General features: G+C 42.7%; 1 protein-coding gene across 1 annotated transcript in view; it reads right to left on the bottom strand.

Annotated features, from left to right (window-relative positions):
• Nucleotides 1–27,847, bottom strand: part of LOC120056867 (rap guanine nucleotide exchange factor 6-like) — a 181,424-nt gene that overhangs the window by 101,893 nt on the left and 51,684 nt on the right. Inside the window, exons 5-6 of the mRNA XM_039005122.1 lie at nucleotides 23,090–23,159; nucleotides 1,139–1,267 (exon numbers count right to left, since the gene is read on the bottom strand). Coding sequence (XP_038861050.1) covers nucleotides 1,139–1,267; nucleotides 23,090–23,159 — 199 coding nt within the window. The remainder of the gene's footprint in view (nucleotides 1–1,138; nucleotides 1,268–23,089; nucleotides 23,160–27,847) is intronic.

A 27,847-nucleotide genomic window follows, 5' to 3' on the forward strand; every position in this document is an offset into this window, starting at 1 on the left:
CCTTGGTCTTCATGGTGCTGCTTGCTTGGTGGTGCCCCTTGCTTAGTGGTGTTACAGACTCTGGGGCCTTTCAGAACAGGTGTATATATACTGTATATATATATGTGTCAGATCATGTGAAACTTACATATTGTCCACCTGTGTGCAATCTAGGGCGCGACAGAGAGAGAGGGCGTGACAGAGAGAGAGAGAGGAAGAGAGCGCGTGAGAGAGAGAAAGAGGAAGAGAGCGCGTGAGAGAAAGTGGGCGCGACAGAGAAAGTGGGCGCGACAGAGAAAGAGAGGGCGCGACAGAGAAAGAGAGGGCGCGACAGAGAAAGAGAGGGCGCGACAGAGAAAGAGAGGGCGCGACAGAGAAAGAGAGGGCGCGACAGAGAAAGAGAGGGCGCGACAGAGAAAGAGAGGGCGCGACAGAGAGAGAGAGGGCGCGAGAGAGAGAGAGAGGGCGCGAGAGAGAGAGGGCGCGCGCGAGAGAGAGAGGGCGCGCGCGAGAGAGAGAGGGCGAGAGAGAGGGAGAGGGCACGAGAGAGAGTGCGAGAAATACAAGATGTCAGGAGGATCAACGGAGGACATTTACATTTTAGTCATTACATAAAACATAACTCAAGTTAACTTATGACTGTTCACTGTAAAGGCATGTGTCTGCTTTCGCCCCCCACCCCAAGTGAGCCCTCTACAGAACATAGAATAGGCTTCATGGCTATGGTAGTTCAGTGTGGAGTAAATATAGGATACAGGCATGAAATCGACTTACTCTGCAATGTTTCATTCAACTTTCAACACTCAAGATAAACAATCTTGTGACAACTATTTTTTGGGGGGAATGCAATCCTGCACTATAAACAAACTAAATTGTAACCAACATACCAGTAGATATACTTTTACACAGTAACTCCACTCTCTTTTTCCTCCGGGGTATGTATTCCTGGGCACATCGCTAGCTATAGACCAACATCTACACCACACAACAAGTACTTCATTTAACACTTTTACCACAGCTGTCAACACTACACTAAACAGAGAAAGCTTGGTACATAGACACCTCAGACACAGCCGTCTATGACATCTTTCTGTCTGAGCCGAGTAGAAGTCCTTTAACTTCAGGAACATAGTGAGTATACATTAGCGTCCGTTCTTACCGTGGGGTCCTGGCCGTCAGTGATCAGTTCCCGCTCTCCCCGGGGGTTGACTTTGCGAAAGCGCCGGCGGGAACGTCTCTGGGACACCTCCCTCTGCAGTGCCCCCTCACCCTCGCTGGCATTGTCCACCTGAAACACATCACCAAGCTGGGCCTCAGTGCTGGAGGTCTGGGGCTCAGAGCTACCTCTACTACTAGACTGTTCTTGTTCTGAGATCAGAGTCAGCTGCTCAGACCGATCACAGTTCTTTCTGGCTGCTGGTTCTGAGAGCTGATCCTGGCTCTGTTCCTGTTCAGAGTTCTGTTGTTCAGGCTCCTGGTAGAACATCCAGTTCTTCCACAGCACAGAGAGCCTGTGCAAGCGCCTCGTCATGGGGACTGCATCCAGGACACGGGCAAGAGAAGAGAGGAGAGGTAGAAGAAGACGGTATGAGGCTCTCTCTCTCTCAAAGGCTGCAACGAGAATAGTTCTAGTCACTCTGTCTGCTGTGTCGAGTCAGGAGGCCGTTTCTGCACAACACAGCTCACAGTGAGACCACAGCTTCCTGTAGGAAACCCTCAATATACCAATTTCCTTTGCGAGACAGAACATTTTTGATTGTGGAGAACTTTGTATTACTATGCTGTTATTGCTGGAGAATTTGTTTTCTTTTCGAGTTACAAAAAAAACAAAGCTAAGCAAATAGTTGCATTTTGTGAAGTGAGTTGTGAAACTATTCAAAAACATTAAAACTAGGATAAGTACTAATGGAAGAATACTTCAACTGTTCAAGACTCATAGGCTTTGAGTATTTAAAAAATAAAAATAAACAGTACTTTTCTAGACTCACATGCGTGCAGAGAGTATTTCCACTAGAAAAACAATGATGATAAAGGCAGTGTAATGTGAGAGGATGTGTTTTATGAGGGCAGATTGAGGGGGTTTATCAGGACAGTGGAGGACCTGACGTAACCTAACAGTCCCGGTAAAGTGCTGTGTTTGTATTAAGTATGTGGCAAACAAACTATTACTTATTGTTCAAAACAGCCATTTTTTGAGAGGGTTTTCAGTTAAAACATTTTTTTTTTTAAAGATTAAAATCATGTGAATTCATAATGCAGATGTCTACATTGCGCTTCCCGCGGAGTGATTAATGTTTTATAATTTATGCTGCTGGTGTGCTTGCTTTTCTTCGAGAGTGGTGCGTGTAGCTTGTGGTTGTCATGCAATCACAAGTCATCAAACCGGCTCTAGGGTACAGTCATAGAGCTTCCCTGATGCAAGTAATTAGGAGACATCTAGGCTATTGACAGATGACAGAACTAAAAGTTAAATGAGAAAGACAGGCTACAACACCAAGAGCCAACAGGCAGGCAGCTTCTTATCCTGAATGGGTTTGTTGTTATTTACTGGAGGATTTGGAAGGGGAGGAAGCGCACAGGTCAAGTTATGTAGTCTTAATTACAATAGCTAACACAAGCTAGCTAGCTTAACTAGAGTCTCTCGGTTTGATACAACAAGTCAGGTACTATGTAATCAGATTAAATGATAAATAAATAGTGAGTCCACCAGCACGAGTCTACTTGGTTGCTATCCTGCTCCCCCTCCCTCGTATGTAAGCTGCTTCTCTGCTTTGAGCCTCTCATTCTCCCTCAGGCATTACAGCTCCAGGTAATAAACGCCTAGGTTTACCTCCACTGGACTCACATCCTACCATACCCTTGTCAGTACATTATGTCTTGAATCTATTCTACCACGCCCAGAAATCTGCTCCTTTTATTCTGTTCCCAACGCATTAGACGACCAGTTCTTATAGCCTTTAGCTGTACCCTTTTCTGCACCTCCTCTGTTCCTCTGGTGATGTAGAGGTTAACCCAGGTCCTGTAGTCCCCAGTTCAACCCCTATTCCCGAGGGGATATGCTTAAAACCCCGGCCGTCCTACAATCTAAAATAGATGTCCTCAAACTCACACAAATGATCATGGAACTTACCAGGTACAAACCTAAATCCGTAAACACGGTCACCCTCATAGATATCATTATGACCAACCTGCCCTCTAAATATATCTCTGCTGTCATCAACCAGGATCTCAGCGATCACTGCCTCATTGCCTGCGTCCGTAATGGGTCCGCGGTCAGACGACCACCCCTCATCACTGTCAAAAGCTCCCTAAAACAATACAGCGACCAGGCCTTTCTAATCGACCTGGCCCGGGTATCCTGGAAGGATATTGACCTCATCCTGTCAGTAGAGGATGCCTGGTTATTCTTTAAAAGTGCTTTCCTCACCATCTTAAATAAGCATGCCCCATTCAAATGTAGAACTAAGAATAGATATAGCCCTCCAGACCTGACTGCCCTTGACCGGCACAAAAACATCCTGTGGCGTACCTTATTAGCATCGAATAGCCCCCACGATATGCAACTTTTCAGGCAAGTTAGGAACCAATATACACAGGCAGTTAGGAAAGCAAAGGCTTGCGTTTTCAAATGAAAATGTGCATCCTGTAGCACAAACTCCAAAAAGTTCTGGGACACTGAAATAAGAGCACCTCCTCCCAGCTTTCCACTGGACTGAGGCTAGGAAACAATGTCACCACCGATAAATCCACTATAATTGACAATTTCAATAAGCATTTTTCTACGGCTGGCCATGCTTTCCACCTGGCTACCCTTACCTCGGTCAACAGCTTTGCACCCCACACAGCAATATGCCCAGGCCTCCCCCATTTCTCCTTCACCCAAATCCAGATAGCCGATGTTCTGAAAGAGCTGAAAAATCTGGACCCCTACAAATCAGCTGGGCTAGACAATCTGGACCCTCTCTTTCTAAAATGATCCGCTGCAATTGTTGCAACCCCTATTACTAGCCTGTTCAATCTCTCTTTCGTACCGTCTGAGATCCCTAAAGATTGGAAAGCTGCCGCGGTCATCCCCCTCTTCAAAGGGGGAGACACTCTAGACCCAAACTGCTACAGACCTATATCTATCCTACCCTGCCTTTCCAAAGTCTTCGAAAGCCAAGTTAACAAACAGATCACCGACCAATTCGAATCCCACTGTAATTTCTCCGCTATGCAATCTGGTTTCCGAGCTGGTCCTGGGTGCACCTCAGCCACGCTGAAGGTCCTAAACGATATCATAACCACCATCAATAAAAGACAATACTGTGCAGCCGTCTTCAACAACCTGGCCAAGGCTTTCGACTCTGTCAATCACTGCATTCTTATCGGCAGACTCAATAGCCTTGGCTTCTCAAATGACTGCCTCGCCTGGTTCACCAACTACTTCTCTGATAGAGCTCAGTGTGTCAAATCGGAGGGCCTGTTGTCCGGACCTCTGGCAGTCTCTATGGGGGCTGTATACAATGATGTCGCTCTTGCTGCTGGTGATTCTCTGATCCACCTCTACGCAGACGACACCATTCTGTATACTTCTGGCCGTTCTTTGGACACTGTGTTAACAAACCTCCAGACTGGAGGTCGACCGATTAAATCGGAATGGCCGATTAATTAGGGCCGATTTCAAGTTTTCATAACATTCGGTAATTGGCATTTTTGGACACCGATTATGGGCGATTACATTGCACTCCACGAGGAGACTGCGTGGCAGGCTGACCACCTGTTATGCGAGTGCAGCAAGGAGCCACGGTAAGGTGCTAGCTAGCATTAAACTGATCTTATAAAAAACAATCAATCTTAACATAATCACTAGTTAAACTAGTAATATCATGAACCATGTGTAGTTATCTAGCTTGTCCTGCGTTGCATATAATTGATGCGGTGCCTGTTAATTTATCATTGAATCCCAGCCTACTTCGCCAAACAGGTGATTTAACAAGCACATTCGCAAAAAAAAAGCACTGTCGTTGCACCAATGTGTACCTAACCATAAACATCAATGCCTTTCTTAAAATCAATACACAAGAACATATTTTTAAACCTGCATATTTAGTTAATATTGCCTGCTAACATGAATTTCTTTTAACCTGTTGAGGACAGAGGGCGCTGTTTTCACTTTGGGGGAAAATCGTGCCCAATTTAAACGGCCTCGTACTCAATTCTTGCTCGTACAATATGCATATTATTATTACTATTGGATAGAAAACACTCTCTAGTTTCTAAAACCGTTTGAATCATATCTGTGAGTAAAACAGAACTCATTTTGCAGCAAACTTCCTGACAGGAAGTGGAAAATCTGAAATCGATGCTCTGTTCTAGGGCCTGCCTATTAATGTCCTTGATATTTATTAGTATAGATGCACTTCATACGTCTTCCACTAGATGTCGACAGGCAGTGAGAGAAGAAATGAAGTGTATAACTTGATCTGGGGTCGAATAAAAGCTCTCGGCATGACGTGTCACCAGTTTCCTGTTTTCTGGAGAGCGCGTGAAGGGACCTGGTTTTGCCTTCTGATAAGCTGTCGTTATGGACGACTAATATCTCCGGCTTTGATTTTATTTGATACATGTGACAATATCATCGTAAAGTATGTTTTTTCAATATAGTTTTATTAGATTATTGAAATTTATTCGGGACGTTTGGCGTGTTGCGTTGTGTGCCTTTGTTCAGGAAGGAGAGCTTCGCGCTACTTTGCTAGCTTTCCGTGCTAATTGACTGGAGAAGAGGACATTCTAAATCCAAACAACGATTGTTCCCGACAAAGGACCCCTTGTACAACATTCTGATGAAAGATCATCAAAAGTAGGACCCATTTTATGATGCTATTTCATATATCTGTCGAACATGTTGTACTAGTCGTTTGCGCCCAGATTTTGGGTACTCTCTCGCTATACCTAAGCTGGATGTCGTAATGAAGTTATTTTTAGAATTCTAACACGGCGATTGCATTAAGAACTAGTGTATCTATCATTTCCTATACAACATGTATTTTCTAGTAACGTTTATGAATAGTTATTTGGTCAGAATAGTTGGAGTGTCATAAAAATATCCGCACATTCTGGGAAAAAGATGCTACGTTAGCACAATGTATAACCACTGATTTCAGCTCTAAATATGCACATTTTCGAACAAAACATAAGTGTATGTATAACCTGATGTTATAGGACTGTCATCTGATGAAGGTTTATGAAGGTTAGTGAAAATTAATATATTTTGCTGGTTTATTCCCTATCGCTAACGTGCCTATTGCTATCGCTAACATGCCTTGATGAATGAATGCGGTAGTGTGGTAGGCTATTGTAGTAAGCTAATATAATGCTATATTGTGTTTTCGCTGTAAAACACTTAAAAAATCGGAAATATTGGCTGGATTCACAAGATGTTTGTCTTTAATTTGCTGTACACCATCGATTTTTCAGAAATGTTTTATGATGATTATTTAGGTATTTGACGTTGGTGTCTGTAATTACTCTGGCTGCTTCGGTCCTATTTGTGACGGTAGCTGTGATGGTAGCTGCAATGTAAAACTGATTTATACCTCAAATATGCACATTTTTCGAACAAAACATAGATTTATTGTATAACATGTTATAAGACTGTCATCTGATGAAGTTGTTTCTTGGTTAGTTTGGTTGGTTCTTGGTTAGTTAGGTTGGCTTTGTGCATGCTACCTGTGCTGTGAAAAATGTCTGTCCTTTTTTGTATTTGGTGGTGAGCTAACATAAATATATGTGGTGTTTTCGCTGTAAAACATTTTAAAAAATCGGACATGTTGACTGGATTCACAAGATGTGTATCTTTCATTTGCTGTATTGGACTTGTTAATGTGTGAAAGTTAAATATTTCTAAAAAATATCTTTTGAATTTCGCGCTCTGCCTTTTCACTGGAATGTGGGAGGAGTTCCGCTAGCGGAACGCCAGAGCCAGACAGGTTAACTAGGGAAATTGTGTCACTTGTCTTGCGTTCTGTGCAAGCAGAGTCAGGGTATATGCAGCAGTTTGGGCCGCCTGGCTCGTTGCGAACTATGTGAAGACCATTTCTTCCTAACAAAGACCGTAATTAATTTGCCAGAATTGTACATAATTATGACATAACATTGAAGGTTGTGCAATGTAACAGCAATATTTAGACTTAAGGATGCCACCCGTTAGATAAAATACTGAACGGTTCCGTATTTCACTGGAAGAATAAACGTTTTGTTTTCTAAATGATAGTTTCCGGATTTGACCATATTAATGACCTAAGACTCGTATTTCTGTGTTATTATATTATAAGTAAGTCTATGATTTGATAGAGCAGCCTGACTGAGCGGTGGTAGGCAACAGCAGGCTCGCAAGCATTCACTGCATTTGCCAGCAGCTCTTCGCTGTGCTTCAAGCATTCACTGCGTTTGCCAGCAGCTCTTCGCTGTACTTCAAGCATTCACTGCATTTGCCAGCAGCTCTTCGCTGTACTTCAAGCATTGCGCCGTTTATGACTTCAAGCCTATCAACTCCAGAGATTAGGCTGGCAATACTAAAGTACCTATTAGAACATCCAATAGTCAAAGGTATATGAAATACAAATGGTATAGAGAGAAATAGTCCTATAATAACTACAACCTAAAACTTCTTACCTGGGAATATTGAAGACTCATGTTAAAAGGAACCACCAGCTTTCATATGTTCTGAGCAAGGACCTTAAACGTTAGCTTTTTTACATGGCACATATTGCACTTTTACTTTCTTCTCCAACACTTTGTTTTTGCATTATTTAAACCAAATTGAACATGTTTCATTATTTATTTGAGACTAAATTGATTGCATTGATGTATTATAATAAGTTAAGTGTTCATTCACAATTGTTCTAATTGTCATTGTTACAAATATATATATATATATATATAAATAAATAGGCATCCGCTTTTTTGGCTCTCCAATAATCGGTATCGGTGTTGAAAATCATAATCGGTCGACCTCTACTCCAGACAAGCTTCAATGCCATACTACAACACTCCTTCCGAGGCCTCCAACTGCTCTTAAATGCAAGTAAAACTAAATGCATGCTATTCAACCGATCGCTGCCCGCACCCGCTCGACCATCTAGCATCACTACTCTGGAGGCTTCTGACTTAGAAGTCAGAACAACTACAAATACCTACCAAATACCATACCTAGGTGTCTGGTTAGACTGTAAACTCTCCTTCCAGACTCACATTTAGCATCTCCAATCCAAAATGAAATCTAGAATCGGCTTCCTATTTCGCAACAAAGCATCCCTCACTCATGCTGCCAAACATACCCTCGTAAAACTGACTATCCTACTGATCCTTGACTTCGGCGATGTCATTTACAAAATAGCCTCCAACACTCTACTCAGCAAATTGGATGTAGTCTGTCACCAAAGTCCCATATACTACACCACTGCGACCTGTATGCTCTCGTTGGCTGGCCCTCGCTTCATTTTCGTCGCCAAACCCACTGGCTCCAGGTCATCTATAAGTCCTTGCTAGGTAAAGCCCCACCTTGTCTCAGCTCACTGGTCACCATCGCAGCCCCCACCCATAGCACGCGCTCCAGCAGGTATATTTCACTGGTCATCCCCAAAGCCAACTCCTCCTTTGGCCACCTTTCCTTCCAGTTCTTTGCTGCCAATGACTGGAACGAATTGCAAAAATCACTGAAGCTGGAGACATTTCTCCCTCACTAACTTTAAGCATCAGCTGTCAGAGCAGCTTACCGATCATCACACCTGTACACAGCCCATCTGTAAATAGCCCACCCAACTACCTCATCCCCATATTGTCATTTATTTTTTGCTCCTTTGCACCCCAGTATCTCTACTTGCACATTCATTTTCTGCATATCTATCACTCCAGTGTTGAATTGCTAAATTGCAGTTATTTCGCCACTATGGCCTATTTATTGCCTTACCTCCCTAATCTTACTACATTTGCACACACTGTATATATACTTTTCTATTGTGTTATTGACTGTATGTTTGTTTATCCCATGTGTAACTGTTTTGTTTGTGGCGCACTGCTTTGCTTTATCTTGACCAGGTCGCAGTTGTAAATGAGAACTTGTTCTCAACTGGCCTACCTGGTTAAATAAAGGTGAAATAAATAATACAAAAATAAAGTAGCTAAAAGACTGCCTTTTTCTCTCCTCCTAACGTTACAGCATTGTTGTGTTAGGTATTTGTTTCATTTTCATTTTTCCTTCATGTTGATGATCGGGACCCGTTAGTGGTAGTTGTGATAACTGCACTGAGATTATAATTTTGTGAAGGAAAAAAAATGATTTTCTCTAAGTGATTGTCTTAATGTTAAGGATCCCAATTTTGTTTAAATGTTCACAACCCTAGTTTGTAAACCCATCAAATGCTGTCACTGACACAGTGAAGGCGGAATGCCACCATCGGCCCAGCCAGAGTAAAAACAAGCGGGAGACGAATAAGAAATGAAGTTAACAAAAAACATCTGTAATCGTCTGAACATTGCTGCGATCTCCCTCAACATCTCTCTCTGAGTCGGGAAATCCCTGCCAAGGCAAACCAACTTTTTCCACTGTATTTTAAGCATCATGAGTGGGCTCTGACAAATGCCAGCAGAACACTATTGACAAATGTTTTGCTTCACTCAACCATGTACTTAGATGACTTTTCTATTTCATATAGGAGTGGGCGGGTAAAACCCAGAGCCAGGAGTAGTGGGACTGAGGAGGAGGATGAAAGAGGGGAGGGTAGTCTGTGATAAAACTCAAGTCAGTCAGTCAGTCTCCGGGCGTGTGACGGAGAAGTCCGTCACTGGCCGCGGGCAGCATGTGGTACACTAACACACACACACTCAGCGCGCCTCCCTGCTCCGTTATCAGCTACGTTAACAATGTGGGTCGACACAGAAGTTAACTTCTCTATCTTAGTACATACATTTCACACTTTATTCTTACCTCCCGTCAGTAACAGTTTATGGTATAAAGAATATACAGACAAGAGTTCATGTTTAATTTAAGCAACATTTATTGTACTTATCAATGTTATGGATGAGCACGTTGTTTGTTGGTTCTGTTCCTCTCCATCTCTGTAGCTTCCGGGTATGCTGGGATAAGGACCAGAGCTACTGTAATCAGGCTGGGATAAGGACCAGAGCTACTGTAATCGGGCTGGGATAAGGACCAGAGCTACTGTAATCGGGCTGGGATAAGGACCAGAGCTACGGTAATCAGGCTGGGATAAGGACCAGAGCTACGGTAATCAGGCTGGGATAAGGACCAGAGCTACGGTAATCGGGCTGGGATAAGGACCAGAGCTACGGTAATCGGGCTGGGATAAGGACCAGAGCTACGGTAATCGGGCTGGGATAAGGACCAGAGCTACGGTAATCGGGCTGGGATAAGGACCAGAGCTACTGTAATCGGGCTGGGATAAGGACCAGAGCTACTGTAATCAGGCTAGGATAAGGACCAGAGCTACTGTAATCGGGCTGGGATAAGGACCAGAGCTACGGTAATCGGGCGGGGATAAGGACCAGAGCTACGGTAATCGGGCGGGGATAAGGACCAGAGCTACGGTAATCGGGCGGGGATAAGGACCAGAGCTACGGTAATCGGGCTGTCTTTGTAGTGCCTGTCCAGAATGGCTCGTTCATGTGAATGGGCATATTGGAAGACTCCACGTCAGTAGGGATGGGATTTTGTAAATGTGTTATATTGGTATATTGTATCATGAGAAACGTGTTGCAATGTATATAATTCAGTATGTTTAGCTGAGTGGAAAATGTAGGCTTTGAAGGTAATTGCTTAATTAATTAGTGATGGGTATGTTCTGATGGGAGGGGCTTCCCCTACAAAAGGAGCCTCTCTTTCAGTTCAAGGGGAAAACCATTTTGGATTGAGCTGTTGATGGGGCAGCATTGTTTTTAAGCTGTCCCCATAATGTATACTTTGGATGGCAGTACTGTTGTTTTTCTTCCGGATTCACTATGTAAATAAATACCCCTGCACAGAAGTACTTTTGCGGTTCCGTCATCTTTTTATTTGATAGAGGTTAGGTTTTTCAGTTTAGCCTTCTGGCCTACTCTACGTGACAGACTAGAAAATGCCAATGTCGCCCTATCGGCTATGTCAATAGTACATCGACATAGAAAAACTGCTGCTATGCCAGTTGCCACTCACCAGGAATGTCTAGCTGAGAAAATCAGCAGCAGCAAGCTAGCTCATTCGCCAACAGAAAGAAAGGTGCAGTATTGAGAAATGGATGAATTGACACAGAGACCAAAATCAAATTCCTGTTGCAAATATTAGTTTAATTCACTAATAAGGCTCGTGTCCATGTGACCTGTTAGCAAAGATTACGATAACAAACCTTTTCATCTGTGGTGTTAGCTACTATGCTAGCTAGCTGGCTAGATAAACATGGTGCTAAAGTATCAGATCGGAGCTAATTGCCAACGTAGCTAGCTAACGTTAGCTGGTTATCATTTTGAACATGCAACATTTTCAGCAACGAGCCATCTGACTTGCAGTGTAACGTTAGCTATTTACTGGTGTGCTGATCTGACCAGCTGCCATTCATAATTGACAGTTGAATTTCAGTGAAATCGAAAAGTATTCAGACCCCTTCCCTTTTTTTACAGTTATGTTACAGCCTCGTTCTAAAATGGATTAAATATTTTTTCCCCTCAATCTACACAAAATACCCCATAATGACAAAGTGAAAACCGTTTATTTTTAAGAAATTAGCTAAAATGTCTAAAAATCTGTTTTTGCTTTGTCAAGTAAGGTATTGTGTGTAGATAGAATTTTAGAATAAGGCTGTAACGTAACAAAATGTGGAAAAAGTCAAGGGGTCTGAATACTTTCCCAATGCACTAGAGGATCGTCATCGGGAAAGATGGATGTGTTTTAAAATATCCAAGGTTGGATATTTTAATAAAGGTTGGCAATAGGTTTAGCTACCTAAGAATCTTCCTGTATGTTTATGTACCAGGAAAGCAGTAGATCAGTGGTTTTTCACTTCTCAAACTACGGATGGACAGATGAGTCAGACAGAATGTGCATCATCTCTTCATCCTTTTTCCTACCCGCACACTCCTTGTTAGATATTATGCACATGTATGGCTAGGTGGCAAATATCTCCATTGAGCTAATTAACATAGTAGCGGTAAACAGCAGCAAGTGATATGAGCGATGGCGAGAGATGTGTGAGGAAATGTGAAAGGGAACGGAGTTGCAGCCTCGCTCTATCCAAGCAGTACAATCAACTTATAACCAGCCCATTTCGAACTTTTGACTGCTACTGTATATGGGCATAACAATTCATAAGGGCAGGCCAAGCCGATGACCTTATTTCAAGATGGCTGCTACCTACATGCCGGTTAGCGTTGTGAAGCATAAACAAAATAAACACGGAATACGTTGATACGTTGTTGCATTACTTAATGGCAACATTGAATGTCCACTGAGTGACTATATCTTTGCGCATCAAAAATATGTTGCCTGCTTACGCGCTGTAGGCATCCATATCCCCTGTATGTCCCCCGACACCAGAACCATGTTTGAGAGGTTGGTGTTGGTGTTGTAGAAATTTAGTTTTTATAGTTAACAATAACTTTTAGGCACATCCAGTGTGCAAAAACCACATTCGGACACGTTGGAGAGGTAGAAAAGACACTTGAATGTACCCTGGATACCACATAACACCACCACAATGTTTGAGAGGTTGATATGGTAGAAATTGTGTTTTTATACTGAATAGCATTTAGGGATTGCAAATATGTAATAGCACTGGAATTATCTAATTTACAGACACATGCCACTTTGGAGAGGTTTAAGGACACTTGGAAACGTCCTGTGACCACACCTGACACCACTTACTAAAACAGCTGCCCATTTCTAGTTGTTTGGTCTATCAATCCCATTTAAAAAAATATTATTCACATGTTGTGGAAGCCATCTGATGTGTTTCCAGCTCTAGTCATCAATAATTCACTTATAGCTTGTCAATGAAAGATGACGGGAAAAAAAAATATATATTTTGTGTATGCTCTGAACTATGTATTTCCTATCTATCTTCTGATGATTTCCTCATAATCTCCAAGATGTCTTCTCTCCAAATATACCACGTTTTTGCATGTCAGAATCATGCAATTACTTTTGAGTATGTCTATTTAGGTGGAAATCTACATTTCTCCATTACATTTAAGAGGTTATTAAATGCATACATGGCTATCTCTGGGAAATGTCATCAAAATGTTCAAATTTTATGATATTGAATATCGGCCTAAAATATCAGCTGTCGGCCTCCTTGACACCCAAAAAAAATCGGTATCGGCCCTAAAAATTCCATAACGGTCATTCTCTAGTTCAGGCGGCAGGGCTGTCATCTCTGTGAGCTCCAGTCATCCATCAGGGTGTACTGAGACATTACATGGGCGCCACAGAGGAAAAGAGGCGAGGAGGGCCACAGAGGAGGGCCACACGTCAAGGCCATGATGTGAAAGTATGGCCAATTTGCCCGTCATTAGGGCTGGAAAATGCCAGGTACCTCCCGATATATTACCACGATACTTAAGTGTCGATATGTATTGCAATTCTCATGATTCTATATGCATTGTGATTTTATTGCGATTCGATGTTCCAAACATATTGCTAACAATATGTCTGCTGCAGAGGGACAAGAGAGAGCCAGGAGAAAGATTTGACAAATCACGGAAATAAAAGTGCTGAAAACAAATTGGCTCCCTATTTAAAAAGATGGAGAACAAGCTACAGAAGGAAAAATACTGGTGTTTTGGTGCAGATACAGCCAACTAGCGCCAAAATAATATAGCGATATTGTCAAAACGAGAGAATAACAGGGAAACGGACTTGTGTCACACACAGAATGAGGTGCAAAGATTCTCTGTCATGTTTGTACTGTATAACTATATGATGGGTTGATTTATGGAACAGCACAGACTTCTCTAATGAAAAACTAACCAGACTGACAGCCTAATAGTGTTATCACAGCAAAGTCAACAACAGAAGACTGACTAAGCATTTTAAGGGGGCATTTCAGTGTACAATTACACACTGCAAGGAGTCATTCCACACACACTACTAAATAGAAAGTCTTCACTATGAACAGAGTGCTGTCTATGAAGAGTCGGCCCATATGGAGATATTTCCTGCTTGGACCATTGACTAGTTAACTCCTGTATGGACTGGTCTCAGTGTGTGAACTACAATGGTCTGTCTATGGCTCTGTGCTCCCAGACAAACGGACAGAGACACAGGGTGGGTGAAATTGAAGCCATCTCAAACCCCTGGCCTGGCTGAACAAATGCGTGCAGTTAGTCTGTGACAATTCCCCAGGACTCAATTAGCTAATTGGTTGGAATGTAAGTGATTTGACTGAGTGCTGCAGCAGCGTGACAGAGGAGCGGAAACCGTGGTGTGTGTGTGTGCATGCTTCTCAGGGTTTCCAAAACATTACTGGGAAGATTTTTAAAAATTCTGGGCATTTGATAAATGTCCATCAAAATAACATCAAATTGATCAGAAATACAGTGTAGACATTGTTAATGTTGTAAATGACTATTGTGGCTGGAAACGGCAGATTTTTTATGGAATATCTACATAGGCCCATTATCAGCAACCATCACTCCTGTGTTCCAATGGTACGTTGTGTTAGCTAATCCAAGTTTATCATTTTAAAAGGCTAATTGATCATTAGAAAACCCTTTTGCAATTATGCTAGCACAGCTGAAAACTGATGTACTGATTAAAGAAGCAATAAAACTGGCCTTCTTTAGACTAGTTGAGAATCTGGATATTACAGGCTCAAAATGGCTAATATCTAATATTACAGGCTCAAAATGGCCAGAAACGAAGACCTTTCTTCTGAAACTCGTCAGTCTATTCTTGTTCTGAGAAATGAAGGCTATTCCATGCGAGAAATTGCCAAGAAACTGAAGATCTCGTACAGTGTACTACTCCTTTCACAGAACAGCGCAAACTGGCGCTAACCAGAATAGAAAGAGGAGTGGGAGGCCCCGGTGCACAACTGAGCAAGAGGACAAGTACATTAGTCTCTCTAGTGAGAGAAACAAGACACCTCACAAGTCCTTAACTGGCAGCTTCATTAAATAGTACCCGCAAAACCCCAGTCTCAACGTTAACAGTGACGAGGCAACTCCGGGATGCTGGCCTTCTAGGCAGAGTTGCAAAGAAAAAGCCATATCTCAGACTGACCAATAAAAGTTTAAGATGGGCAAAAAAACAGACACTGGACAGAGGAACTCTGCCTAGAAGGCCAGCATCCCAGAGTCGCCTCTTCACGGTGCTTTTCTTTCAAAAACAAGGACATTTCCAAGTGACCCCAAACTTTTGAACGGTAGTATAACAAACACACAAATACAGTTGAAGTTGGAAGTTTACATACACCTTAGCCAAATACATTTAAACTCAGTTTCACAATTTGACATTTAATCAAGAGTAAAAATTCCTTGTCTTAGGTCAGTTAGGATCACCACTTCATTTTAAGAATGTGAAATGTCAGAATAATAGTAGAGAGAATGATTTATTTCAGCTATTATTTCTTTAATCACATTCCCAGTGGGACAGAAGTTTGCATACACTCAATTAGTATTTGGTAGCATTGCCTTTAAATTGTTTAATTTGGGTCAAACGTTTTGGGTAGCCTTCCACAAGCTTCCCACAATAAGTTGATGGAATTTTGGCCCATTCCTCCTGACAGAGCTAGTGTAACTGAGTCAGGTTTGTAGGCCTCCTTGCTCGCACACGCTTTTTCAGTTCTGCCCACACATTTTCTATGGGATTGAGGTCAGGACTTTGTTATGGCCACTCCAATACCTTGACTTTGTCCTTAAGCCATTTTGCCACAACTTTGGAAGTATGCTTGTGGTCATTGTCCATTTGGAAGACCCATTTGCGACCAAGCTTTAACTTCCTGACTGATGTCTTGAGATGTTGCTTCAATATATCCACATAATTTTCCTACCTCATGATGCCATCTATTTTGTGAAGTGCACCAGTCCCTCCTGCAGCAAAGCACCGCCACAACATGATGCTGCCACCCCCGTGCTTCACGGTTGGGATGGTGTTCTTCGGCTTGCAAGCCTCCCCCTTTTTCCTCCAAACATAACGATGGTTATTATGGCCAAACAGTCCTATTTTTGTTTCATCAGACTAGAGGACATTTCTCCAAAAAGTACGATATTTGTCCCCATGTGCAGTTGCAAACCGTAGTCTGGCTTTTTTATGGCGGTTTTGGAGCAGTGGCTTCTTCCTTGCTGAGTGGCCTTTCAGGTTATGTCGATATAGGACTCGTTTTACTGTGGATATAGATACTTTTGTACCGGTTTCCTCCAGCATCTTCACAAGGTCCTTTGCTGTTGATCTGGGATTGATTTGCACTTTTCGCACCAAAGTACGTTCATCTCTAGAAGACAGAACGCGTCTCCTTCCTGAGCGGTATGACGGCTGCTTGGGTCCATGGTGTTTATACTTGCGTACTATTGTTTGTACAGATGAACGTGGTACCTTAAGGCGTTTCTTTTGATTTCCCATGATGTCAAGCAAAGAGGCATTGAGTTTGAAGGTAGGCCTTGAAATACATCCACAGGTACACCTCCAATTGAGTCAAATGATGTCAATTAGCCTATCAGAAGCTTCTAAAGCCATGACAATTTTCTGGAATTTTCCAAGCTGTTTAAAGGCACAGTCAACTTAGTGTATGTATACTTCTGACCCACTGGAATTGTGATACAGTGAATTATAAGTGAAATAATCTGTCTGTAGACAATCATTGGAAAAATTACTTGTGTCATGCACAAAGTAGATGTCCTAACCGACTTGCCAAAACTATAGTTTGTTAACAAGGCATTTGTGGAGTGGCTCCAACCTAAGTGTATGTAAACTTCTGACTTCAACTGTGCACACACACACATATACATATATATATATATATATATACACACACACATATATATTATACACACACACGCATGTATTTATTTATTAGGGACACAATGGTACAGTGGGCCCACGGTTCGGTATGTATCACGGTTTGTGGGCCATGGTAACAGTACTGTTTCGGTATCTTTATATTTAAGAAAAGTGTGCGCTTGTATGACTCATACAGGGGACGAGTTTGCAACACGTAGCTCTTCATATCCCAAACCAGTACATAGTGAACCATCACAGAGGTAGCTTCCAGTACATAGTGAACCATCACAGAGGTAGCTTCCAGTACATAGTGAACCATCACAGAGGTAGCTTCCAGTACATAGTGAACCATCACAGAGGTAGCTTCCAGTACATAGTGAACCATCACAGAGGTAGCTTCCAGTACAGAGTGAACTATCACAGAGGTAGCTTCCAGTACAGAGTGAACTATCACAGAGGTAGCTTCCAGTACATAGTGAACCATCACAGAGGTAGCTTCCAGTACATAGTGAACTATCACAGAGGTAGCTTCCAGTACATAGTGAACTATCACAGAGGTAGCTTCCAGTACATAGTGAACCATCACAGAGGTAGCTTCCAGTACATAGTGAACCATCACAGTGGTAGCTTCCAGTACATAGTGAACAATCACAGAGGTAGCTTCCAGTACATAGTGAACTATCACAGAGGTAGCTTCCAGTACATAGTGAACCATCACAGAGGTAGCTTCCAGTACATAGTGAACTATCACAGAGGTAGCTTCTAGTACATAGTGAACTATCACAGAGGTAGCTTCCAGTACATAGTGAACCATCACAGAGGTAGCTTCCAGTACAGAGTGAACCATCACAGAGGTAGCTTCCAGTACAGAGTGAACCATCACAGAGGTAGCTTCCAGTACATAGTGAACCATCACAGAGGTAGCTTCCAGTACATAGTGAACCATCACAGAGGTAGCTTCCAGTACAGAGTGAACTATCACAGAGGTAGCTTCCAGTACAGAGTGAACTATCACAGAGGTAGCTTCCAGTACAGAGTGAACTATCACAGAGGTAGCTTCCAGTACAGAGTGAACCATCACAGAGGTAGCTTCCAGTACATAGTGAACTATCACAGAGGTAGCTTCCAGTACATAGTGAACTATCACAGAGGTAGCTTCCAGTACATAGTGAACCATCACAGTGGTAGCTTCCAGTACATAGTGAACAATCACAGAGGTAGCTTCCAGTACATAGTGAACTATCACAGAGGTAGCTTCCAGTACATAGTGAACCATCACAGAGGTAGCTTCCAGTACATAGTGAACTATCACAGAGGTAGCTTCCAGTACATAGTGAACTATCACAGAGGTAGCTTCTAGTACATAGTGAACTATCACAGAGGTAGCTTCCAGTACATAGTGAACCATCACAGAGGTAGCTTCCAGTACAGAGTGAACTATCACAGAGGTAGCTTCCAGTACAGAGTGAACCATCACAGAGGTAGCTTCCAGTACATAGTGAACCATCACAGAGGTAGCTTCCAGTACATAGTGAACTATCACAGAGGTAGCTTCCAGTACATAGTGAACTATCACAGAGGTAGCTTCCAGTACATAGTGAACTATCACAGAGGTAGCTTCCAGTACATAGTGAACCATCACAGAGGTAGCTTCCAGTACATAGTGAACCATCACAGAGGTAGCTTCCAGTACATAGTGAACCATCACAGAGGTAGCTTCCAGTACATAGTGAACCATCACAGTGGTAGCTTCCAGTACATAGTGAACCATCACAGAGGTAGCTTCCAGTACAGAGTGAACAATCACAGAGGTAGCTTCCAGTACATAGTGAACTATCACAGAGGTAGCTTCCAGTACATAGTGAACTATCACAGAGGTAGCTTCCAGTACATAGTGAACTATCACAGAGGTAGCTTCTAGTACATAGTGAACTATCACAGAGGTAGCTTCCAGTACATAGTGAACTATCACAAAGGTAGCTTCCAGTACATAGTGAACCATCAGAGGTAGCTTCCAGTATAGAGTGAACTATCACAGAGGTAGCTTCCAGTACATAGTGAACTATCACAGAGGTAGCTTCCAGTACATAGTGAACCATCACAGAGGTAGCTTCCAGTACATAGTGAACCATCACAGAGGTAGCTTCGAGTTGCTCTGGAGGTCCAACTATCAGTGGAGAGAGCTAGATAGGGTATCTGTGTCAATTCATTTTCAATTTCTCTCCGTGATGTTTCAGAGTTTGGGAATTACTTTGCTGCTGAAATGTGTGCTGGGGGGGACAATGTAACGCTGTGAAAACGTTTTCATCATGTGACGAAATCCCGAGTCAGTAACCACCGAATAGGGTTGCAAATCTTTGGCTATGAATACTCCCACTGCTTTCATTATTTCTTTGCTTTTCTGAATTTGTTGCAAATTGTTGTTGGAAGGCAGCAGTGAGAGATTGTTGTTTTGGCTAACGAGTGGACTCTCCTTGCTCCAGCTCCACCTGCAAGGGATACGGCCGGGTGACGGCCACGTAAATGACATGTTACACGGAACACAAACCGGCTGCGCGCGTGCGCTGTCGTGCATACATTTATTTTGTCCCCCCACACAAAAAGCGATCACGACACGCAGGTTAACATATCAAAACAAACTCTGAACCAATTACATTAATTTGGGGACAAATCGAAAAGCATTAAACATTTATGGCAATTTAGCTAGCTAGCTTGCACTTGTTAGCTAATTTGTCCTATTTAGCTAGCTTGCTGTTGCTAGCTAATTTGTCCTGGGATATAAACATTGAGTTGTTATTTTACCTGAAATGCACAAGGTCCTCTACGCCTTCTATTTTAGCCCTTGGCAACGCAGACGCTCGTTGGCGCGCGCAAGCAGTGTGGGTGCAATAATTGAATAATATAGATTTCAAAATTTATTTTGTATTTTGCAATGCTCGCGCACGCAACGCCAGCGGTGTAGTCAGCCTGTTAGAAGAGTTTCCACTCGAGTAGCCAACAGTGGCAAAGCAATGCATGCAGACTGTGCTTTGTTTATGGTCACTGAATCCAAAATGTTCCCACACAGTGGATTTGAAACACGGCAGTGACTCTTCAAATTTGCTTCTCTCTGTCTCGCTAGCCATTGTCACGTTGGAGCTGAGAGAATATTTGTTTTTAAGTTTCCCCTCTCTTCATGGGGCCCCTTTAGGGAGGTTTCCTACTGAGATGTCATTGCAAATCGTCCATTTTTTGTTTAAGGGGGAGGGGGTTGCGGTCACAGTGGCTGCCACATTTTGAGACCTTGCTGCGGAGTAAAGTTGTTCAGCCCTCAGGAGCCCCTAACAGCCTGGGGCCCCAAGCAGTTGCCTGCCTTGCCTGTTCACAAACTGAGTGTCTGGTTCTGTGGATCTGAATGTACATGTAGCCTGCAGCGCAAAAAGCTAGTTTTGGAAATTGCGGGGCAACCGTTTTGTTATTGTTTCATCTGCATATTATCAAGATATCAAAGTGTCACCAACAAAAAGGTAAACAATAGGCCTGTAGCAAATGCAGCATATGGCATTCATTTTTCACATGTAAATAGCACTTTCAGTAGTGCTCAAAGCATACCATTCCATGAGTGCAGCGTTTATTTTTAAACTCAAATCAGCCCAGCCCAATCAGTCCAGCATGACAAAAAAATCAGAAACAGTAGGGCTGGCTAATAAATCCTTAGTTTTGGGGTCATGCTCAGGTAAAACAATTTGGCTAATCTATACTTCCATATTTCCATGTCCTATTCTTGAAAATCAAGGGGTATAACATTTATTGGAATGACTGGAATTCTGATAGACTTTTTTAATGTAAAAATAGAATTTAGTCGTATTATTATATGTAGTAGAAAGCGATGGGTTAGAAGAAGCCTACATAAGCAACCCATAAAGTACAATTGAACATCCATATATGACCTGCTATGTAAACTTTAACATGGATTTATCCTGCAATAGATGTCGTTCAATTGGTAACATACATGTTTGTCTTCTTCTAATGCCTCTTAAGGGGAAAGCAATCTAAAAGTAATAGAATGTAATCAGATTACGTTACTGAATTTGGGGAATCCAAAAGTTATGTTACTGATTACAATTTTGGACAGGAAACTAGTACCTGTAACGGATTACATTTAGAAAGTAACCTACCCAACCCTGACTGTCATTACAATTGCGTCACAGGATCCTGGTAAAATTAAGGTTGTGTTGTGGCTAGCCACTGGCTGGCTCTGAATGCACTGTCAGCATGCAGCCAAAGTTACTAACCACTTTTGGAGCTAACTAGTGCTCTCAATTCATATCCTGATGTCAACAGCAGTTTTATTCATAATATGGGGGGGGGGGGGGGGGGGGGAATATATAAATATTAACTGGCTTGCTAGCTAGTGTTAGGTGGTCAATAAGACAGAGCTAGCAAAATCAGCTGAGCTAGCAAACAATATAACAAAAATATAATTTTGGATTAGAAAAATGACTCTAACATACTCTGCATTTCAGGGATCACAGTAGCAAGTGCACTGTTAAATTAGCCATTTAAAAAATTTGTTTTGGGATGAAAACCCGGCTTTTGGTTTTTGTATCGCTCTCATTGGCTTTTATGCGTTTCAAATGTGAGCTTGTCCGAGGTCTCGGACTCGACGACAGTTGCTATCCATTGCAGCGCTTTTATTGGTTGGCCAAAATTATGGGGCGGGGCTTAGTGAAGGGTCAATTGGGAATCATCAGAATCATCTCTCTACCGGGTGTGTTTCCATGATCCGATCTCGACTTGTTTCCTCATTTAGTTCGAGCGAGCGGACGCTGTTTGGAAAAATGTCATGACAGCTGCTGTCCATGGAAATGTAAAGTGCGCACCTTGCATCTTTTCCATTGATCACTTCTGTGATAGCAAAGCCCATAGAGGTCCCGTTAGCGGCAAGGATGGCCTTATAACATCTCTATGTTGTCCATCTACGGGGCCAGAACCGACGGCTCCAGATAAATCGATTTTTTGTTTTTTGTTGTAATTTGACCCCCTTTTCCTCCCCAATTTTGTGATATCCAACTGGTAGTTATCATCTTGTCTCATCCGCAGCAACTCCCCAATGGGCTCGGGAGAGGCAAAGGTGTGAAACATGACCCGCCAAGCTGCGCTGCTTCTTAACACACTGATCGCTTAACACGGAAGCCAGCCACACCAATATGTCGGAGGGAACACCATTCAACTGACGACCGAGGTCAGCTTGCAGGTGCCTGGCCCGCCACAAGGAGTCGCTAGAGCACGATCAAGTGATTATTCTCCAATGACTTTGCTATGATGCAATATCAATTACATGGTCATCAAAACAATCCAGTCTCATTTCACCTCTCTCTCTGCTGCCTGTATGGACTGACTGAGCCAACAGTAACCACAACACTGGCTGTGGTTATTAGCAGCATTACGGACAATCAGGGCCGAAAGGGGGAGGAAATGTGCAGATATGAACAACAAGTAGCTTATGTAATTTCATTTCCCCAGCCTAACACCGCCCCCCTCCAATGTCTTCCCAGGCACAGCTAATCAGACAGTCTATCTGCACACAGTGAAGACTTTCATTCCACATTCACCCTCCCCTCACTGTCCTCCTCCAGTGGATGCCAACTAGCGGATGGATAGAGGACCCAGGCCAGCAGAACCAGCCAAGCCAAATCTAATAGAGAAGCCTATTTCCTGCTCCCAGCCTGCTTCTGATGGAGCAGCCTGCTTGGTGCTCGCTAGCCAGGCCTGCTCAGGGAGATGGTGGTGATGGACTCAGCCTCAGTCTGAATGTGGTGTGCTACAACTATGACCTAGCTGCCTCACAGACAGACACGCCTCAATGTAGGCCTATTGGGTGATACAGCCTTTGTAGGCATCGCATTGAGCTGTATTATTGTAGTATTGTCTTCTTAAGATCAAGACTATAGGCCTAGTTCAGATGAAACTGAAGAACCCATGGAGAGGATAGCTTTAAGACAACAATCTAATTATGTAGGCTCTGTGGCATTTTACACCTACTGCCACAATCCACTGTCTTTGTCCCGGTCTGTGTTTTTCTGTACTAGAGTCAGTAGATATGGAGACGGAGAGAGACAGAGCGAGAGAGAGAGAGAGAGAAGCAGTGGCTCTACTCACCACAATCATTTCTGAGGGCTCTAAAGTGATACATTCACAGCCTCGTCTGCCCCCCAGCTGCTTGCCAAAGCTGTGGAGAGAGAACACACAGCACAGAGGACACAGGGTGTTAAACCAAGTGGAAGGCCAAGGCATCTTTATATGGCCAGGGTGGGACCACACACAGTCTAATCTTAGTCATCTAATCTTAGTCATTAGTCACATTTTTGTCATTTGAATAATGATTTAGTCTAGTTATTGTCAAAATGACAAAAACTGTGGGACATTTTAGTCAACTAAATGCCATTTCATTTTATTCACATTGCATTTGTCTTGCCTCATTAACATAAACAGAAAGCACTGACTTCCATGTGCACAAACATACACAGCCTTGTCCTACCAAAATATTCTTCTGCACAGCATCCTAGTTCTTTCCAACAGCAGAAATATGACAAGAATTACTTGACCATGTAAATTCCTAATTCAGCCTACATAAATATTGCACATTACTACATACAAAACAAAGACACACACAAGCCGAGAGAGAGAGACAGAAAAAGAAAGAAAGGCCGAGAGAAACACAGAGAGTGACAGAGATGGTGGCGCAAAGTATTATTTGTTGCACCTCCATCACTCAGTCGAGTCATTGTTATTAACGTTCCACGTTCCGCAACCACATTAAGGTCCACAATTAGAACGTGGGCTAATGGCTGTTTCGCCCAGTGAGTCACTAAACCTCAAGTCCAAATCGAGTCCCAAGTCCCCTGTGCTCGAGTCCAAGTTCGAGTCATGAGTCCCTATGTCTTAAGTCAGAGTCCCAGTGCTCGAGTCCTGGTCCAAGTACTGAAGTCTAAGTCACTGGGTCCACATTAACTCTAAATAAATGTATTTAACCAGTCAGATAAAGCATAGTGGCAAGAATTATGTAGTCAAATTGCTTGCTATCCCTTTCTCTCTGTGCCGCCAAAATGTTTGCATATAGGTTACTGGTAATGTTACCAGAGGTACGTTCAGTTGGAAAAACATTCTCGATCGTTGCAGATAGAAATTCTATGAATAGAGCCAACATTATTCCTTAAACACATCAGGCATGTTTGTTCTACATAGCATATTTCTATCTGAAAGTTCCAAAACGTTGCATCATGCTCAATGCTCCCAAAGTTGTTAGCTATATCTAGCTAATGAGGTAACATGACCTAACAAGGTATAGCCAAAAAAAAAAGGTTAACGGTTAAAAAATGGTTAACGGTTGAGCAAGAATACAAATTCAAAAAAATACAACCTACTTTTCTATAGCCTACTCAAGGGAGAGAAAAACATTGCTAGACTGTTGTTTTACTATTAAACTCAATCTGTGCTGTTAATATTAATTGTGGTCGTCACAGAAAAGCTCTCAATCTCTCCAAAAACTATTATCCAGTCCACTTAGTAGTCAGATTTTAGTCACAGAGATCATTTTAGCTAACTGAAATTAAAAATAACTTTTGTTTAGTCAGTTTTTTCTGGGAATATTTAGTCAGTGATCGTCTCATCAATTGCCACAGAAAAATAGGTGTTTGACAAATATTTGAGTCACTATTTTTGTTGGCGAAATTAACACTGCTGTTCAACACTGAATACACTTTTACATTGCAAATTAGAGACACTGCTTTTAGTGTCAATTTCAATGTATTGCAGTCAGTACTGATGTCTGTATCTAATGATGCAAAGAGATCGACCAGTTCACATTGAAGCGATAACGATAGTTAGGCCTATTTATTTGTAACAGTGACAATATAAAATCAACAATCATTCTCCACTAATGCAGCTCACAGATTTCTGCACATAGCCCATCTATAATTAAGCCCAAACTACCTCTTCCCCTACTGTATTTATTTATTTTGCACCCCCTTATATCTATTTCTACCTTGCACATTCTTCCACTGCAAATCTACCATTCCAGTGTTTTACTTGCTATATTGTATTTACTTCGCCACCATGGCCTTTTTTTTGCCTTTACCTCCCTTATCTCACCTCATTTCCTCACATTGTATATAGACTTATTTTTCTACTGTATTATTGACTGTATGTTTGTTTTACTCCATGTGTAACTCTGTGTTGTTGTATGTGTCAAACTGCTTTGCTTTATCTTGGCCAGGTCGCAATTGTAAATGAGAACTTGTTCTCAACTTGCCTACCTGGTTAAATAAAGGTGAAAAAAATAAAAAATAAAATGTCAAGAAATTGAGGTGAACTGGTATTGGTAATTTAGTAGCAGGTTAAAGTTGATGCTTGTTAACAAAATAAAGGATTGGTAGGAGGTTCACACAGCGAGTCAACTGTCTATTGAGGATTGAATCGACCTGCTCCCCTCCTCTGGACAATAAGGTCATGTTTGACTGGGATCACAAAGGAGCTTATTGATCTCGACACAGCACTGGTCTGTATCCCAAATGGCACCCTATTCACTATATAGTGCACCACTTTTGATCAGGGCCCATAGGATCTGTTCAAAGCAGCACCCTAAGTAGGGAATTGGGTGACATTTGGGACGAAACACAGGGCTCAGCCTTTTCACTGGTTCCACCATAGAACAGAACAGGCCGGCTCAGATGGCTTTCACACTTCTCCCTTCAGACCAATCACATGGTGTAGTAGTATCACGTTAGTCAGCCCAATGACTTTCCCACAGACCTGGTTCCCCATTCACATGAATGGAGCTGTTCAGCTGTACAATGATTTTCTTACGAGATAGCAAAATAGTCAAACTACAATGAACTAAAATAAACGCGACATGTAAAGTGTTGATCCTTTGTTTCATGAGCTGAAACAAAAGATCCCAGAAATGTTCCATATGCACAAAAAGCTTATTTCTCTGAAATTGTGAGAACCATTTTGTTTACTATCTTTGTTAGTTAGCATTTCTCCTTGGCCAAGATAATCCATCCACCTGACAGGAAGCTGATTAAACAGCATGATCATTACACAGGTGCACCTTGTGCTGGGGACAGTAAAAGGCCACTCTAAAATATGCCGTTGTGTCACACAATGCCAAGTTTTGATTGAGCATGCAATTGGCTTGCTCACCTCAGGAATGTCCACCAGAGCTGTTGCCAAAGAATTTAATGTTAATTTCTCGACCATAAGCGGCCTCCAACGATCGTTTTAGAGCATTTGGAAGTATGTAAAACCAGCCTCACAACCGCAGACCACGTGTAAACACGCCAGCCCAGGACCTCCAAATCCGGCTTCTTCACCCGGACAGCTGATGAAACTGGGTTTGAACAAACAAAGAATTTCTGCACAAACTGTCAGAAACTGTCTCAGGGAAGCTCATTTGCGTGCTCGGCATCTTCAACAGGGTCTTGACCGGACTGCAGTTTGGCATTGTAACCGACTTCAGTGAGAAAATGCCCACCTTCGATGCCCACTGGCACGCTGGAGAAGTGTGCTCTTCACGGATGAATCCCGGTTTCAACTGTACAGGGTAGATGGCGTCGTAGGGGTGAGCGGTTTGCTGATGTCAACATTTTGAACAGAGTGCCCCATGGTGGCGGTGGGTTATGGTATGGGCAGGCATAAGCTATGGAAAACGAACAGCGACTTTAAAACGTGGCACCGTCATAGAATGCCACCTTTCCAACAAGTCACTTCGTCAAATTTCTGCCCTACTAGAGCTCCCCATCAACTGTAAGTGCTGTTATTGAGAAGTGGAAACCAGGAGCAACAATGGCTCAGTCGCGAAGTGGTAGGCCACACAAGCTCACAGAACGCGACTGCCGAGTGCTGAAGCGCGTAGCACATATAAATAGTCTGTGCTCATTTGCAACACTCACTACCAAGGTACAAACTAACTCTGGAAGCAACGTAAGCACAAGAACTGTTCGTCAGGAGCTTCATGAAATGGGTTTCAATGGCCGAGCAGTCGCACACAAGCCCAAGACCACCATGCGCAATGCCAAGCGTCGGCTTGAGTGGTGTAAAGCTCGCCACCATTGGACTCTGGAGCAGTGGAAACGCGTTCACCTTCTGGCAGTCCGACGGACAAATCTGGGTTTGGCGGATGCCAGGAGAACAATACCTGCCCCAATGCATAGTGCCAACTGTACAGTTTGGTGTTGGAGGAATAATGGTCTGGGGCTGATTTTCATGGTTCAAGCTAGGGCCCTTAGTTTCAGTGAAGGGAAATCTTAACGCTACAGTATAGTGACATTCTAGAAGATTCTGTGCGTCCAACTTTGTGGCAACAGTTTGGGAAAGGCCCTTTCCCATTTCAGCATAACAACGCCCCTGTGCACAAAGCGAGGTCCATACAGAAATGGTTTGTCGACATCGGTGTGGAAGAACTTGACTGGCCTGCACAGAGCCCTGACCTCAACCCTATTAACACCTTTGGGGTGAATTGTAACGCTGACTGTGAGCCAGGCCTAATTGCCCAACATCAGTGCCCAACCTCACTAATGCTCGTGGCTGAATGGAAGCACGATCCTGCAGCAAATGTTCCAACATCTAGTGGAAAGCCTTCCCAGAAGAGTGGAGGCTTTTATAGCAGCAAAAGGGGGGTCCAACTTCATATTAATGCCCATGATTTTGGAAGATGTTCGACAAGCAGGTGTCCAAATACTTTTGGTCATGTAGTGAATCTGTGACCAGCAGATGCATATCTGCATTCCCAGTGAAATCTATAGATTAGCTCGGGCCTAATGCATTTATTTCAATTGACTGATTTCCTTACATGAACTCTAATTCAGTAAAATCTTTTAACTTGTTGCGTTTATTTTTGTTCAGTTTAATTCAACC

This window comes from Salvelinus namaycush, chromosome 12 (assembly GCF_016432855.1).
Source record: "Salvelinus namaycush isolate Seneca chromosome 12, SaNama_1.0, whole genome shotgun sequence".
Lineage (NCBI taxonomy): Eukaryota > Metazoa > Chordata > Actinopteri > Salmoniformes > Salmonidae > Salvelinus > Salvelinus namaycush.